Here is a 16,964-nt window from a genome sequence, read left to right as displayed (position 1 = left end):
TTTTCCACAGAGTCTAGGAGATAGTAATATAGGGAGATGCTCACAGACTATTTCTCTCTCTCTCTCTCTCTCACACACACACACTTTTGCACCCAAGGACAGCCGTGTTACAGCAAGTGCCTCCGCTCTCCTCCCAGCTGTGGTCCAGGGTCACCAGACACCCCGTCATTTCATCCCGGATCTCCCCGACACACCCCGAACAGCCCAGTGCTGCTTCTTAGGAAAAGATCAGCCTGAGATTTGAGGAGAAACTGTCCAGGAGTTTCTGACCGAGATCTGAGAGATTGCTACCCTTCCATCTCTCTTGAGAGATGAATGATAAATGAGCAAGTTGGGGGAGTTTGTCCGCACTGCAATTTCAGCAACACATAGGTGTGAGGTTCTTAAGCAGATGCTACTGGCAGGCAAACACTCCCCTCCCAGGCTCGGAAGGTACCCAGCCCAGCAGGCGCGTGTGTATATATAGGGACCCAGCCAGAACCTTTCCAAGGGACTCGCAGCTCCTTCCCTCTGCTCTCTGCCTCCTTCCAGCTGGGTGCTTGCTCCCTGTGCCTCTGGTTGCCCCAGCAACCATGAGCCACCAGTTCAGTTCTCAGTCTGCCTTTAGCTCGAGGAGCAGGCGGGCCTACAGCAGCAGGTCCTCCTCCGGCTTTGGCGGTGGGAGACAGGCTGTGAGGTCTGTGGGTCAGTCGCAGGGCAGGTGGGGTGCTGGCTATGGGGGGGGCTTCAGCTCCAGGAGTCTCTATAACCTGGGCGGCAGCAAAAGCATCATCGGGAGCCTAGTGGGGAGAAGCGCCAGCGGTTTCCACCAGGGCAGAGGGGCGGCAGGAGGATTTGGAGGAGGGTTTGGGGGAGGAAGAGGCTTTGGAGGTGGTAGCTTTGGGGGTGGCTATGGTGGAGGTAGCAGATTTGGAGCTGGTTTTGGGAGTGGTGGATTTGGCGCTGGTAATATGGGGTCTGGGGGCTTCGGTCCTCCTTACCCTCCTGGGGGCATCCATGAGGTGACCATTAACCAGAGCCTCCTGGAGCCCCTTCATCTGGAGGTGGATCCCGAGATTCAGAGGATCAAGACCCAGGAGCGGGAGCAGATCAAGTCTCTCAACAACAAATTTGCCTCCTTCATCGACAAGGTGAGTACCTAGGGGCAGGTAGAGCCCCTGGGGCCGAGGGCAGGGTGTGTGTCACGCTACCAGAGTGCTGTTACTACGGTGTTTTCAGTTTGACGATGGGAGTGGCCTCCTCTGTGTGTGTTCTGGGACCTGGAGAAAACATTTAACCTAGGCTTTTATGAAGCCCCCCCCCCCGAGTCTCTCTGTGCAGCCCTGGCTGTCTTGGACCTCACTCTGTAGACCAGGCTGGCCTCGAACTCACAGAGCTCCACCCGCCTCTGCCTCCCGGCTGCTGAGATTAAAGTCGTGCAGCACCACTGCGCAGCTCACTTAGGTTCTAACATAAACATTTAATATCGACTTCTCAGGGATGTATTGTTTTCTAATCTTTCCCGATTAGTAGGAAGGCAGATAAGGGGTGTGGCAATACCCAACAGATACACGTGACGGTAATCTCACCTCACTCATCATTACCCACATTCCATTCATCTGTGTTCCCAGGCCTTCTCCCATTTAACCACCGACATCCCCACATCATCCTGCCCACCATCCATCCACGCCTATCTATCCACTCACCCACCCACCTACTCAAACACATCCATCCGTCCGTCCATCCGTCCGTCCGTCCATCCATCCACTTACCCACACACATCATCTATTTATCTACTCATCCATGCACATCTAGCCATCCACTGATCTTAGGTTCGTCCATCCCTTTATTCACATTCATCTCCCTATCTCCATCCACTCATCTGTTTATCCATTTCCTCACCTATTATATACCCATCGACCTATCTATACACCTCTATCCATCCACCCACCCACCCACCCTCATCCACCCATTCATTCATCCATCCACCCACCTACCCACCTACCCTCATCCATCCATCTGTCCATCCATCCACCCACCCACCCTCATCCATCCACCCATTCATTCATCCATCCACCCACCCTCATCCACCCATTCATTCATCCATCCACCCACCCTCATCCATTCATTCATTCACCCACCCTCATCCATCCATCTATCCACCCATCTACCCATCTATCCATTCATCCACCCACCCACCCTCTCCCATCCACCACGCATCCTCATCCATCCATCTATCCACCATACACCCAGCCACTCTCATCCATCCATTCATCCACCCATCTACCCACCCATCCATCCACTCACCCACCCTCTTCATCTATCCATCCATTCATCTATCCATCCATCATCTGTTTCCATCCATCCATGTATCTATCCACTCACCCTTCTATACCCACAATAACCACTATCTACTCATCCTTCTCCCTACATCCATACACAAAACCAGCTTAGGCCTGCATCCACTTCCTGCTGTGCAGTTGTAGGCGTGTCAGCCCACACATCCACCTGTCCACCAGTCTACCTGCCCATTTGTCCCACTCCCATTCAACCCGCAAATATTTTATTAGGTCTATTGTATGCTACGGTATACAGAAGCTATAGGGGTATCCAGGACATGAATTATGCCTTCAGGGAATTCCAAAACTGAATGGCTGAGAGTTGTGACAGTTTGTGGGAGATGTGTTAGTACGTGTGGTATTTTTGGGTCACAGTAGCTCAAGGTGCCATGAGCTGTGCCTGCTGAGTACTGGGGTGCTTTGCTGGGGATCCAAGGTCCTATCTGGAACTTGGAGATGGAAGCCAAACAGCTCTCCAGCAGGAGAAATTTCCATTCAGCAAGGAGGAGTGAAAAGTGTGACCCCTTCAGGGAATTTCAGAAAATGCCTGGAGGAAGGGGCATTGTGGTACAGCTAGAGAGGCAGGCAGCAACAGCCGGTGGGGAGCTGTTGGTGCATGTCGGGTGAGTGCCCTGAAGGCAGGCCTCTCCAGGAGCTAAGGGCAGGAGTGTGGGATGGGCCCCTGCCTGACAGGTCCTTTTCACTTCAACCGGGGTCAACAGGGGCTCTTTACCCTAAGTCACGCAAGGTTTGCTCATGTTCAGGCCTCCAGAAGAGGCTGACAGACAGCTGTGGTGAGGACCTTCCTTTTGGCACTTGCCGAGGGAAGCACCCCTGGCCACTGCCCGATATCAGGCCAGTTCTGGAGATGGGACAGTGTGTGAGCAGGGGGAGGACACACAGGGAGGGCCCTGGACAGCCCCAGGGGAGTTGATTTAGGATGAGAAACCTGGGTGGTTACCATGGAAGGTAACCTTCCATGGTAAGGTTGCCCGGCTGGAAGGTTTGCCCAGAGCAAGGACTTAGTGGCGAAGGGGATGCTCCCTGGAGGTTAAGGTTGGCCAAGGGAGGAGCAGGAAAAACTGACATCAACACAGTACCACAAAATTCTTGATATTAACCTGGGATTTTTTTACTGGGTCCAGGCTCCCACCATGAACAGAGGCCCATTTAGTTTCACAGCAGGAGATAGTGGCTTTGCGTTCTGCCTTTGGAGCAAGCCCTGTGGTGACTGTCAGCCACTGGGCCTCCAGTCTGGTAGGAAGCAAGCTTCTGTTGCTATAATTTCTCAGTCTGGCTTCCACTTCTCCTTTAGTACAGCTTGGCCTATTCTCACTGTGGAACCATCCTTTGAAAGGCCAGCACGCTCTCCTTCATAAACCCTCGCCCGAAGCCGTGCTTCCTTTGCAAGCCTCAGTCTGAGAAGGCCCCACTATGCCACTCTCACCAAACATCCCACTGCAATGGATTGTGGAACTGATTTTCCACTCACTGGGAGTGTCTCGCAGACAGTGGCAGGAATGCCTGGTGGGAGTGTTACACGCTGTGCTGATAAGCTGCTCTGAGAGCTGCTTGCCCAACCCCTTGCTGTGGAACGGCCAACCAAGATAAGCCGGAGAAACAATGTTCCCTGCACACATTCCTCTGACTAGAGTCAGAATGCTAAGGGACTATCGGGGCTGGTGGAGTGCGGGGCCTGGGAATTCTGGGTGCCTTATAGTGTCCATTATAGGCGTGTCTGCAAAGTGCCACTATGACCCCACAAAGCAGTGGGGTGTGACACCAGGGACAATCCATGCACTTGGCCCATGCGTGACCGCTCTGTGTGGCCAATCTTTGTCCCACAGTTTGAGGGGAAGAAATGTGACACATGGGGCCACGCCCACACTCCACTTCCTAGGCCAGCAAAGGAAATAGCAATTTAGTCATCTTTCAAGTATCTATCAGCCCAAAGTTCTTACTTGGGACAATTAAATGCATTGCAGGATTTTAAAAGGTCAAAGCACTTATCTTAACAATTCTGACTGGGTTAAGAGTAGCATTTAAATGAAGTTGCACTCTTTTTATTTTATTTTATTAATTACACTTTGTATCCCCCCATAAGCTCCTCCCTCCTCTCCTCCCGGTCCCACCCTCCCTCCTCCTTCTTCATGTATGCCCCTCCCCAAAGTTGCACTCTTTAAAACCATTGTGGCAGGCAGCAAGAAAAAAAAAAAGGTGGTGAATGCAGGGGGCACCCACCAAAGAATATCCCAAGACCTGTTGTTCCTTCTGTGTCTTTGTCCTCAGTCATGTGCAAGATTCCAATGGTAAAGACAAAGGAAAGGGTACTTGAGCATGTTGACACGGATGGATTAAGTGTGGGGACAGAGCTCTGTTATGGAAAGGGGTGTAGCTGGATGAAGCTGGCTGGAGGTGACCTCGGTGGCCGGAAGGTCCATCTTGAATCTCTGAGGTTTGGGTGTGACGTGAGGGCACGATGGCTCCTCCCGTGAAGGAAGCCGTGAAGGGTGCACTGGGGTCTTGCTCTTTAGGTGCGCTTCCTGGAGCAGCAGAACCAGGTGCTGCAGACCAAGTGGGAGCTGCTGCAGCAGGTGAACACCTCGACCCGGACCAGCAGCCTGGAGCCGGTCTTTGAGAGCTTCATCAGTCAGCTGCAGAGGCAGGTGGATTATCTGACCAGTGAGCAGTCTCGGCAGAACTCGGAGATCCGGAGCATGCAGGATGTCGTGGACGACTACAAGAACAAGTGAGGATCCAGGGCGGGCGCAGGGTCAGGGCACGCCCACCAGGGTCCTGCTGCTGCACCAGGGCCCTTCTGCTGCATTGCCAACAGGGAGGTGGGCCCAGGCGGCCACTTGGGCTCTGCATTGTGCAACCGCAGCGGGTTTCACCTGTGACGGCCCTGGTAGGAAGGCAGTGGCAGCCAGCTGTCAGTTGTGCGGAGCAGGAAATGCAGGAGACAGGCAGTGAGCCCCGCCTACAGGTTCCTCTCTCTGTCTGGAGCGTACCTTCCTTGCTGGGGCAGTGAGGAGCAGATCTGTGGGCTTGGAACTTTAGATTATCAGGTTTGTCACACTCTGCACCCCACTCCAGTGGTTCCGATCCAGGTCTGGATACAGCTGTGGCGAATGCATCTTGAGCATATTTCCAAGTGATGCTGATGCTAGCTAGTGCCCTGAGGACCACACTGAGGAATGTGAGATGAAACGGTTCTCAATAGTTCTCGGTACTGGAGCTTACTAGGCACCGGCAATAGTGGCGGGGATGGCAGGGGTTGAGGTTCAGACCTGCTGTCCATGAGCTTCGGTAGGCGCCAAGGGGGCTCTTCGTAGTCTTCTGCCTCAGGGAACAGGCGCTTCTCTTGACATCACCTTGACGTGCTCACTGTGTTGGGCCACTGGAGGGTCACGGGTGTGTGTGTGTGCGTGTGTGAGTCTACAGGGAAAATAAAGCTCACGTTGGAGGTCAGAGGTGAGGGCTGTAGGTGGACTGTTTCTCTCTGAAAACGTTTACTTGGAGTGGTTGGTACTTCATGGCCTTAACAGACAAAGCTCAAGGGAAGCAGAGTTACTACACCAGAGGAAGCGTGACCTCTGGAGACATTCTGTGCCTGTCTGAGCTTTGCGTGTTGGGTCCTTGTCCTGACTGTTGCTTAGGAGTTTTGGGAACTACCTTAGTCGTTCATCAGTGAGGCCAGAACGCCAGGCACTGGCAGGCGGCAGGCAGCGGTACTGTGAGCAGAGCTGCCTGAACCCAGGACAGTGGGAAAGTGCGGGCTTTCTCGGGGAGGGCAAACCTCAGGGAGCAGAGGTCAGCCCTGCAGCCTGCTTCCTGCCTCCATCACAGGTATGAGGATGAGATCAACAAGCGGACCAATGCTGAGAATGACTTTGTTGTGTTGAAGAAGGTAAGGGGAGGGGGGTGTTCTGGGGAGCTCAGGACTGGGGAGGAGAAAACCCCTGGGCATGCTCTGTGCTATGGACAGGTGTGCTCTGCTCAGCTGCGGGGCCCTTACACACAAGGGAAGGCACACTGGCGCTACTGTGGTCTTCCTGGGACTCCTCCAGGCTTCAGAAGTGGAAATTAAGTTAATTGACAGCTTTCCAGTATCAGTTATGTAACCTTGGGCCCTAGAGAGGGGCCTGGGGGCTGACATGGCTGACCCAGGTGTGGGGTGCTGTTTTTGGCTAGGAAAGTCAGATTCCAGGTCCCAGACCTGAGTGAAGCGATGGCATTTTTAGCCAGGAAGTAAACTGAGAGAGCATTTAGCACTGGCCTGGGGCCAGCCAGGAGGTTGGGGGTAGGGCAATGCCTGGGTGATGAAATCAAACATCTCTGCCACCAGGATGTGGACGCTGCTTTCATGGGCAAATCGGACCTGCAGTCCAAAGTGGACACGCTGTACGCAGAGACCAACTTCCTGAAGTATCTGTTTGATATGGTGAGTGCTGTCCCGAGGAGAAGCCATTTCCTTCCGCACATCCCGTCAGACCAGGAACTGGGGAAGGCTCATCTCACCAGCCCCCACGGGGCATTCTATTGGGGCAGCCGTTCCCTCAGCTTCAGTGGTCTGTTGGGGGCAATGCAGATGTGGGGAGTAGTGAGAATCTTGACATAGAAGCAGGTCCCTGCTTCATGCTCTCAGGCCACTTGGGACGTGAGGATAACAGCCGGGTCTTTACGCGGGACTTACTGTGGGAAGGCCGCAGGGCTCTGGCTGAACCCTGCAGAAGACAATAGAAGGGGTTTTGTGGTGGAGACAAGCCAAAGGGGAGCAGGAGAGTGTGCTCCCAATGCTCGCCCATCACCCGGGTCTAACCTGGGGTTCCTGCTGTGCTCTGCTTACCTTGGGGAGATGTCCTTTCAACAGAAGGATGTATGAACTGAGAGAGTCAAGTATCAAGTGCGTCCAAACTGGAGTCCTCTCCACTGGCTCTGACAGCTCTTATGGCCACAAGGAGCAACAGAGCAAGTGTCTGTCAAAGGGCTGTATAAAAAAGATGGGGAAGCCAGAAGGAGGCCCGGACAGCAAGGGCAAGAGAAGCATGATGGAGTGGGGGCCGTGGGGCTCCTTCCTCCTGCCCAGATGATGCTGTGCTCCGTGGCCTTTAGCACATAACAAGAGACCTTTCTCTCAAGAGACCCTTCTGGCCCAGGTGTCTGGCTTCCCCAGGCAGCCTTGAGGGAGAAGACTGAGGCTGGAGGGGAGGGTGGAAAGAGTGACACCCTGTGTCTCACAGGAGCTGTCCCAGATGCAGACTCACATCAGTGACACCAACGTCATCCTGTCCATGGACAACAACCGCTCCCTGGACCTGGACAGCATCATCGATGCGGTGCGCGTCCAGTACGAGCTGATCGCACAGAAGAGCAAGGAGGAGGCCGAGGCCCTGTACCAGACCAAGGTGAACGTGGGCCCTGGGTCTGTACCCCACACGAATGGGTACTCCTCAGCCGACTGCTATTGCCTCCTGGGTTTAAAGTTTGACGTCTCTGTGATAAAGACTTCCTCACCACTGAATATTTTCAGATAGTTCCTGCCTGTTTTATTTGTTTGTTTATTTATTAACTTATTTATTTTAGTTCACCCTTATGGAGAGCTCATAGGGGCCAGACTGCCTAATTTTCTAACTAAACCCAGGACTGCGATTTACAAACACATTCTTAGCCAGCACAGCATTTGTTATTTTTGTTCTTCATGATGGCATCTTTTTAGTCTCTTGTTTTTCTCTTTCACGTGTCACTCAGAAATCCTAGAGTCACTTTCTGTGACTATAAATATCTTACCCTGCTCTTAACAGGACAGGAACTTAACTGGGTGATCACATTTGTCACCTGCTGGGCACAGTTTTGACTGCCTCTTGGGTGTGAGTCCGGTTTTTGAGTGGTTAAGACTCTAGTTGAAGGACCGGAGGCCGACAGCCCAATCATTGAATCTGGAGTCAGGATTTGGTGACCTGCTCTGTAGATTTTGGAGTCCACTCCGGCGTCATTGACCTCTGTTCTGCAGTCTGAAAACAGACGTTCTGGGATGTCACGAGACAGGGGAAGGGGAGTTTTGTCAGAATGTATACTTTCTTCTCAGCTCTTCCTGAGGAAACCCTGTGTATAATCTAGTTGGTGAAGCAATGCTGGCACAGGAGAGAGAGAGAGAGAGAGAGAGAGAGAGAGAGAGAGAGAGGAGAACATGGGTGCCCTGAGGGCTTCTGAGGCCACGAGCTCCTGTCAGGGGAACCACTCTGGAAAAGGGACAAAGAATACAGTGGGTGGGAAGGAGTGAGGGAGTCCCAGCGTGGGTAATGGCTGTGTGAAGGCTGAGGTGTGTGGAAAAGGCGGTAAAGAACATTAAGAAACAGCTTTGTCTGGGTGGGCTATGAGCCTAGACTGGTGTACATGAGGGCGGAGGGAGGCTTGCTCTAGCGATACGTGTGTGTGTTCAAGCACATCTTTTTGCTGCTCAGCTGAGGGAGGTTTGGGATGAGTATGACTGTGCAGGGTCACAGCTCTAGGTGGCCTTTCTCGAAGAGAGTGCAGCACAGATCTTTCTCTGGGATACCCAGACCCTGCCCCTGCAGTGCGCAGAGTGTGACCCGCAGACACTGACCACGGCGTCTCTGACCCATAGTACCAGGAGCTGCAGATCACAGCCGGGAAACACGGGGATGACCTGAAGAACAGCAAGATGGAGATCTCAGAGCTCAACCGCAACATCCAGAGGCTTCAGGCAGAGATCGCCAGCGTCAAGAAGCAGGTGGGGCGAGCGCTTAGGGCAGGCTGGGTGCTCAGGGTGGGCTCGCCAGACGCGCCTCCTCCCGCAAGGCCCAGGCCGGACTCCGGGAGCTCAGTCCCCCGGTGGTCTCTGGAACAGATCGAGCAGATGCACGGGTCCATTTCTGATGCCGAGGATCGAGGGGAGCGCGCTCTGCAGGACGCGAAGCAGAAGCTGCAGGACATGGACGAGGCCCTGCAGCTGTCCAAGGAGGACCTGGCGCGGCTGCTGCGCGACTACCAGGCCTTGCTGGGGGCCAAGCTGTCCCTGGACGTGGAGATCGCCACCTACCGCGAGCTGCTGGAGGGCGAGGAGAGCAGGTGGGTGGGCAACAGCCGAGCCTCCGGGCGGGGGTGGGGGAACGGGACGAAAAAGGCTTCTCCACGTGCTCCCGGGAAGACTGTCCGGGTGAGCAGGGCGTCCAGGTTAGGGTGGCTAGCTCGGAGGGGCACGGAGGAGCCGCTCCGAGGCTGGCGCTGACCGCTGTGCTTTGATTCACAGGATGTCAGGGGCGCTGCAGAGCCAAGTGAGCATCTGTGAGTACCGAGGCTGGTGGTGCTGGGCGAGGAGGGGCTGGCCGGGTGGCCTGGGCAAGGAGGGGCTGGCCGGGTGGCCTGGGCGGCCTGGGCGAGGAGGGGCTGGCCGAGTGACCTGTGTTCTCTAGTCTCATACAAAGAACAGGAACGCGAGCAAGGGATGCTTGACAGCACGGGCTAGAGATCACGGGGATGCGCCCCCAATTAAGAACTGCGCCCAGAGGGCCGGTGGCTAGCCAGGGGCAGCGCGCCTCGCGTCAATGGGTGCCCGCATCCTTTGGAAGCGCACAGTTGCCTTCCAGTGCCGTCTGCAGAGTCCCCTGACCGCCCTGTCTGTCTGTCCTTCCCTGGCACAGCGGTGCAGAGCAGCCAGGTGACCATAGGCGGCGGCGGCGGCGGCGGCGGCGGCGGCGGCGGCTCTGGCGGTTACAGCGGCGGCTACGGAGGAGGAGCAGGCTCCCGCGGGGGCGGCGGCGGCTACGGAGGAGGCGCAGGCTCCCGCGGGGGCGGCGGCGGCGGGAGCTCGGGAGGCTACAGCGGCGGCTCCCGCGGGGGCGGCGGCTACGGAGGCGGCTACGGAGGAGGAGCAGGTTCCCGCGGGGGCGGCGGCGGCGGCGGCGGCGGCGGCGGCGCGAGCTACGGCTCCAGCAGCAGGAGCAGCAGCAAATACGGCGGCGGCGGCGGCGGCTCGTCGCGCACGCAGATCGTGCAGACCTCTACCCACAGCTCACGCAGGCGCGTGGTGGAGTAGGGGCTCCGCGCCGCCTTCTCCCCAGTCTCTCCGGCTCTCTCAACTACCTTTTCTCCCAGCGGGTCCCAGCAAGCTTCCAGGTCGCTTCACGCTAGGGGAGAAAGCAGGGCGCATGTACAGCCTCCGTTTCCCGTCAAAGCCACAGACAGGCTGCTCCCTCAGGCACCCCTCCGCTTGCTCCTACCCCTGCCCCGGACCCGGGGGCCTTGTCCATCAACGAAGAAAAAGAGCCTGGAGGACACCTTCGCTAAGGCCTCAGTCCCAGGCCCCCTTAAGCTGGGCAGTTCATTGAACAGTAACCCCCGAGGCCTTCATCCCTCCCTGAAGCCTCCCGTAAGGCAGTGTGCTTAGTGAGGGGACCTCTGAGCCAAGAGCCTTCAGGCCCCTGGCTCTGTGGCCTCACGCTGCCTCCCCCTGACAGCGGGGTAGGCTTGTTCTGATTCGGTAGCTGTGCGTCTTGCCTGTGTTGACCTGTGTCATTTCTGAGTCAACAGCCGCAGTCGGGCTGTCTGAGTGGGCAGGGGGTAAGTCCTTGTCCAAGGGAGGACTGTGCTTAGCAGTGTGTGTGGGGGGCCAATCAAGTTCTCTCTCCGCCCTTCCCTCTTCCAGCAGGCCCCTGAGTTCGGAGCCAGCCCCTTCCCCAAGGCGCTGAAACACAGATCACCCGCAGGGCAGCCCTGCTCCTGCAAGCAAGCGCCCCGGCCTGGGGAATGAGAGGCTTGTTTGGCTTGTTGTGGACTGCTCCAGCCTTGTGCTAGTGTGGAAATGGCCTGGGTTTTTGCAGGCAACCCCGACGCTCACTGCCAGACCTCCTAAGTCCCCTCTGTTCTGCGATTCTGAACTCTCTTCCGGGCTTTGTCTCCTGATTTAAAATTTAAAGCACAGTTGTGGCAAACTCGCTTGACCCATGCTGAGGGGGGCAGGAAGAGGAGAGCACCAGCCAATGAACGTCAGGAGAGAGAGGGAACGGCTTTGCTCCCAGTCTCCAGTCCCTTTCACTCACTCGCTTGCTTAACCCCTGCAGCCTGAGTCTAATTCCGCCAGGGAGAGCTTTTCTGTGGGTCCGCTGGGAGCGCTGTGATGTCAGTCCCTGGTTGGAAGCTGTACTCTGAAGGGCTTAGCAGTTCTCGTTTTTTTCTACAATAAATTTTTCTGTGATCTCAGTATACTGTGTGGTCAGAAGGCAAGTTATTATTTTGTCAGTTCTCTGAAATTAATTCGAATTTGAAAAGTTAAGACATTATTTGTGTGTGTGTGTGTGTGTGCATGTGTGAGCCGGTGTGAGTGCAGGTGTGTGTTAATGCGAGCTGTTGGTCCTTGGCTGTTGTCTGTCTTCTTTTGGGAGGATGACAGGTTCTCTTACTGACTTGTAACTCACCGAGTAGGCGGTCGGCTGGCCAGTGAGCCCTCGCACCCACCCATCTCTGCCTAAGCGGGTGCGAAGACTGCAGGCAGGTGCCATTGGGCCAGGCTCCTGAGTTGTGAGTTCTGGGAGATCAGCTTGTAGCCCAAGTGCTTCCTGGGGTGTTATCATTGGCCCCCATGGATCACCGTCTTCACGGCTTGTCATTGTACACGCAGAGCACCATCTTGGAGAGGCTCCCAAACTCTTGCCCTTGCTGACCGGTGAAGCTGCTCACCATGCAGAAGCTGCACATTTGTTCAGCGGGCATCTGTGCGGCTCCTACTGCTGCTCATTCCAGTTGCAGCCACACTGGAGGGAATCACCGGCAGCGGCAAAGGCTCTGAGATGCCTCGTGGAATGGACAGGCCTCCCAGCCTTGAGGTGCTGAAGCACAAATGACACGCTTTGAGGGAAAAGACAGTTCAGAGGGGAGAGAAAGCAGAGTGCACATCTCTCTGGGTCCTCCAGCTGGATGAGCAGAGGGGTCGGCCCAGAAAAAGAGAGGAAGTAAACAGGGAGGCAAGAGTCTATACTTAAAGCGAAAAGCCAAGAGCCCAGGCAGTAGCCAAGGGAGAGGCCGATAGACATCGGCAAACATAAAAATGATGGATGGCGTTTAGCTGTCAGGGAGAACACATTAGTCAACAGGGCGTGGCCACAACCGAAGACAGCTGTGGGAACCAGGAAGAGAAGAACCAGGAAGAGGGGTCCTCTAGACCCTTCTGCTGTGAGGTCCCCCTGGGGACCCTGAATGACAACTTTAGTAGCAGAGAGGAGCCTAGTCCTCTGTGACGAGGGCAATAGTGGTGGGCCGTGCCAGGTATGGCGGGGAGGGGGAGGACCGTGAGAGCAGCCTGGGTGGAGGGAGACAGGCTTGTCAGCTGCAGAGATTTGAAGAGCCTGCCTAGGCAAGAGGTTTGGCCCCAGCTGGTGACCCACATGCACAGGTGGGAAGGACAGCAGGCTTGGTTCCTTGTGAGTTCTACTTAGCTGCACCGAGAGGCCCCTGGGGAGTTATCAGGTCACAAGCCACTTGAGTAACTGCTTGGACTAGGCTGAGGGAAATCAGAAAGGGTGGTGGGGATGCTGCGCGGAGGCCTCCACACCCCTGCTGTCCGCACTTGGGAGGGCCAGGGGAAAGTAAGGGAGCCTGCTTTGTGTGCTTAATGGGGAGAATAAGGTCAGACACCAGGGAAGGCTAAGTCAAGGAGAGGCCGAGCCAAGTTTTCCTGCGGCACTAGGCCCTTTAGAGGGCGTGGCCTGGGATCACTCACATGTGCAAGATATTCGAAGGGAACAGGGGTGACTGTGGGAAAAGCATCAGGGCCAGGGCCAGGCGTGGGTCATGTTTCCCATCCTTCTTCTGGGCAGGAGTTGGGATTGTTCCAGAAAACGTGGCCCTGCCTTTTCTAACCTGAAAAGATGTGGCTAGCTTAGTCAGAAAGAAGGGGAGACCACGAAACAGAAGGAGGGAACAGAGGGCCCCAGTTCTAAGATTCTGGGCAAAGAGCTGCTCCAGCACAGGGGAGTAGGAAATGTGGGGAGCGGGAGGGGAGGCAAGCGAGGAAGGGCTCTCAGGGTCTAGGTGCTTACATTCTGCCAATGGGGAGTTGTGTAGGGCTTGAACAATGGCGACTGGCCCTGGAGGGCAGCAGAAGATGCTAGAGAAGGTTTCCTGGTTCGGCCAGTGAGCAGGTTCACCGCGGCCAGACACTATCACCTCTAGGTCATCCCAGTGAAAATAACAAGCAGTTCTATAAGCCATATGAAGCGCCTTGTTTGCGTCATCTCATTTGGTTCCCACCATCCCTTGAGAGGACCTGGAGACCCAGAGGGGGGCTTGGGAGGCTATTCCATGCCACTGAGTTAGTGCTTTCCCAATAGGCAGTCAGAAGAGCAAAGCTGTCCCCTACCATCCATCATCCATCAGGTACGACTGGCAGGAGCTAGTGTGGATCCCAGGGGAGCTTTGCCAGCTGCTCCTCCCGCCAGTAGGCTGTGGCAGGGCGGGCCACAGTGGAAAGCTAAATTTAATTTCACCAGCTTCTCAGCTGCAGAGATTTTTATCTAGGACGTGGTGAACAGGAGGAGCAGCCATTGGCTTACCACCGTCCTAACTCCATTTGACCTTGGCTGAGATGTGTGGGACGCTGGGAAAGTTCTCAGTCTAAGGAGGAGTCTGTGCCTAGCCCTTTGGCCCAGGAGGTGTCTTCAGATTAAAGGGCTAGGTGCTCCTGCGGTCCCTCTTCAAGCCCTCTGTTGCTCCCACGGCTTTGTTGGACACGCTGTCCTGGTTTTATCGGCTTTCCGATCAGTCCAGGAAACTGGGTGTCTAAATTAATCAATGCTCTGTTTCTGGGTTGGGCTGGGAATTTGGGCCTCTGGGAGGTTCTCCAGAATGAACAGTCATTTCCAAATGTCCCAGCGCCAAGCCTTGGAAGGCCTTTGGGGGCTCCAAGTTGGCTTCCACTCTGTTGCCCCAGTGTGCTGTATCTGTGGGGCTTGGCTCCACCCCAGGGAACAGGCATTTCATGGTTTCATCCAGGGTCCCTTGCTAACCCTGCCTGCCTGGTGGTACTGGCGCTGGCTGCTGGCATCGTTTCTATGGGATGCAGCACTATCTTCTCTATGACAAACGTATGGTCTTTACAAGTCCTGGGGCGTTTCAAGAACGGAAACCTTCCTTGGTATTTTGGACAACTTTCAGCAAGGGGTTTGTAAAATAAATAAATAAATAAATAAATAAATAAATAAATAAATAAATAAATAAATAAATAAATAACTTCCCAGCTATTGGGTCCTTCCAAATGCAAGAATGACAGACTCAGTCTCTCTCCCTCTGTCCATCTCTGTCTCTTTCTCTCATCTATATCCTGCAGCTTCCTTGGAAATAGATTTAGCTCCTATTTTACGAATGAGGAAAGTTGGTCTCAGAGAGGACTGAGCTGCCTAGGGTCATACAGCCGGCGGTGTGCAATCAGGAGTATGACACACACACACTCCCCACCCCCTCCCCAGTACAGACTGCGACAGCACACACTCCTCTTTGGTTTTCCCCCTCTCTGCCCTCCGCTGGCTCCCTCACTGCGCAGCAGTGATTCTGAGGACTCCTGTCCTTGCTGCCTGCCTTCAACAGGTCTGCCCTATGTGGGCGCCTTTCCATCCTGCTTTTAAAAGCCCCAGCCGCTCCTCAGCTCTTCGTCAGCTTTCAACATCTCACCGCGCCTCCCCATTGTCTGTGACTCCCCTGCCCTCCTCCCAGGCTTCGGCTGTCCCCACTCCCCTGAAATTGACTTCTCCCACAGCCTGGCAGAGTCCCACAGGGCTGGGTGGCTTGTCATTGCATGTTCCTCTTAATTCTTTTCTCAGCCCCATCCCTCAAAAAGCTCTCAAAACATCACCACACCTGCCCCTGCTGCGCCCCAAAGCAGTGTGGGGGTGGGGAGGGGCCGTGCAGATGTTCTGGAATGCTGTGAGCTTGTACTGATGAGCCCTCCATTGCCAGGGCCCATAAAGGAGGCTGAGAAGCCCCTAAGACACGGAGAGTTAGCACTGGCGATCAAGCCACAGACACACCAGCAATCGCTGGGCAAAGGGCTAAGGCAGTGGCCAAGTTAGGGGAAAGAGCCCAACAGAGTGGCAGCACAGTGTTAATCAAGGAAACCTTCCTGGAGAAGGTGAGGTCTGGGCCGACCAACCACAAGCTGAGTGATTACAGTGGTGTGGGAGACTGAAACCAGAGTCTAGAGCAGTAGCTAATCTGAATGTGAGGGCTTTTTTATGGTCCCAAAGCCTGTCTGTGAGGTAGAATTATTGGAAGGAGAAAAGGCAATGATGAGAGACAGAGAGAAAAAGGGGAAGAGAGCTTGTCAGTCCGGGTAGAGCAGAGGGAGGAAGGGTCACCATTTGAGGGCTGAGAGGAGAAAGTGTAGGTGATACAGACAGAGGCTGGTCAAGGTCCCGAGGCACGGGGCTTGCCAGTGACCTTCTGGAGGACCAGGACACACATTCCGACCTCTGTGGATCTCAGCCATCTTTTCTTTAGAGTGGGGCCAGGGTCTCTCAGCAACGCTTACACCTAATAGTGGTTGGCGTCTGCAGGAGTCTGGGCTCCACCTGGCTCTCATTCATGTCTGTGTGTTCTGAGTGTGGGGCTCACGCCTTTGTCTCACCGGCGTCCCAAAACATCCCACGTCCTAACACATCTCGCCATTGCCTAGCCTTCTCCTGTGGGCTGCCCAGGAAGCAGAGCTCATGGGGAGGTCTGCGAGTGGCTGGCACACACATGCAATGCACACACATGCAATGCACACGCATGCAATGCACATGCATGCAGACACCTATGCACACCCTCCAAAGTGCTAGAAGGAATCGATTGTGCAGAGCGATATGTCTCAGAGGGAGTGTGCTGAGCTGAAAGAATTTTGATTGCCTGTCAGGAGATGATTGGGCAATAGTCTTAGCACACCAAGGCCGCTCCAGTCCCATTGTTCTCAAGACCCGGATTACTCATTCCCTAAAGAGATGGTTAGTTTAGCAGCCCAAGGATGAGGGCAGCAGGACAGAGTTCCAGAAGACAGTGCTGGAATCGGGGGACAAAGACAGGCTGGGGCACCTCTTGGAGGAAGGGAGGGCAAACACGGGCGCAAGAGAAAGCTTGCCGGCTAGGTGTTGCTGAAGAGAAGCGGCTGTTTATTTTCAGCAGCAGCTAGGTTGCAGAGGATTGGCACAGCTCCCCAGTTCAGAGCTGCCAGGCACTGGGGCAGGATGGTCTTTACAGATGGCCCCTCTCCTCATACAAGCAGAGCTTGTGTGTGTGGGTGGAATCCCCACGAGGTCACAAGGGTGCTGGAGCTAGACGCCAGGGCAGGCTCCCGGAAGGCGTGGCCCACTCTGCGTTGAGTGTGCGGCACACGCCAGGCTCCTGAGATGCCTCTACATGACCCTCTGGGTAGGTTTCGGTCTTTCCAGGTCTCTGTTACTGCTCTCTGCAAATGTTGACCGAGTGCTGGGCTCAGGAAAGCCCCTGGCTGCTGAGAGGCATGGTGGTACTCAGGGATCTGGACAGGAGAGACCCTCCCTCGTCTTCAAGATCTGAGGGAATGTCCCCAAGGTCTTCCTGTCTGCCAGGAGCCAAAGGCTCGGAGGACAAAAGTCTTTCTTTCAGAACCCTCCATAGCAG

The 16,964-nt window shown here is 55.2% G+C and overlaps 1 protein-coding gene across 1 annotated transcript; it reads left to right on the top strand.

Moving 5' to 3' along the window:
- The first annotated feature begins 572 nt into the window (after positions 1–572).
- On the top strand, positions 573–11,540 carry Krt77 (keratin 77). Its single transcript, XM_055618237.1, has 10 exons — positions 573–1,130; positions 4,853–5,067; positions 6,168–6,228; positions 6,667–6,762; positions 7,562–7,726; positions 8,947–9,072; positions 9,190–9,410; positions 9,592–9,626; positions 9,983–10,156; positions 10,196–11,540. The coding sequence occupies exons 1-10, from the start codon at positions 573–575 to the stop codon at positions 10,375–10,377; spliced, it is 1,833 nt and encodes a 610-aa protein (XP_055474212.1). The 3' UTR covers positions 10,378–11,540.
- Positions 11,541–16,964: the final 5,424 nt, after the last annotated feature.

Source organism: Psammomys obesus, unplaced genomic scaffold (genome assembly GCF_907164565.1).
Source record: "Psammomys obesus unplaced genomic scaffold, mPsaObe1.curated_primary_1811, whole genome shotgun sequence".
NCBI lineage: Eukaryota > Metazoa > Chordata > Mammalia > Rodentia > Muridae > Psammomys > Psammomys obesus.
The sequence above is the reverse complement of the archived record's forward strand: the minus strand, read 5'-3'. Positions and strand labels throughout refer to the sequence as shown.

Coding starts and splice junctions, on each gene's coding strand:
- Krt77 (XM_055618237.1), top strand. CDS start 573: ATGAGCCACCAGTTCAGTTCTCAGTCTGCCTTTAGCTCGAGGAGCAGG. Junction 5,068..6,167: donor GTGGACGACTACAAGAACAA/GTGAGGATCCAG, acceptor CCTCCATCACAG/GTATGAGGATGAGATCAACA. Junction 6,763..7,561: donor TGAAGTATCTGTTTGATATG/GTGAGTGCTGTC, acceptor TGTGTCTCACAG/GAGCTGTCCCAGATGCAGAC.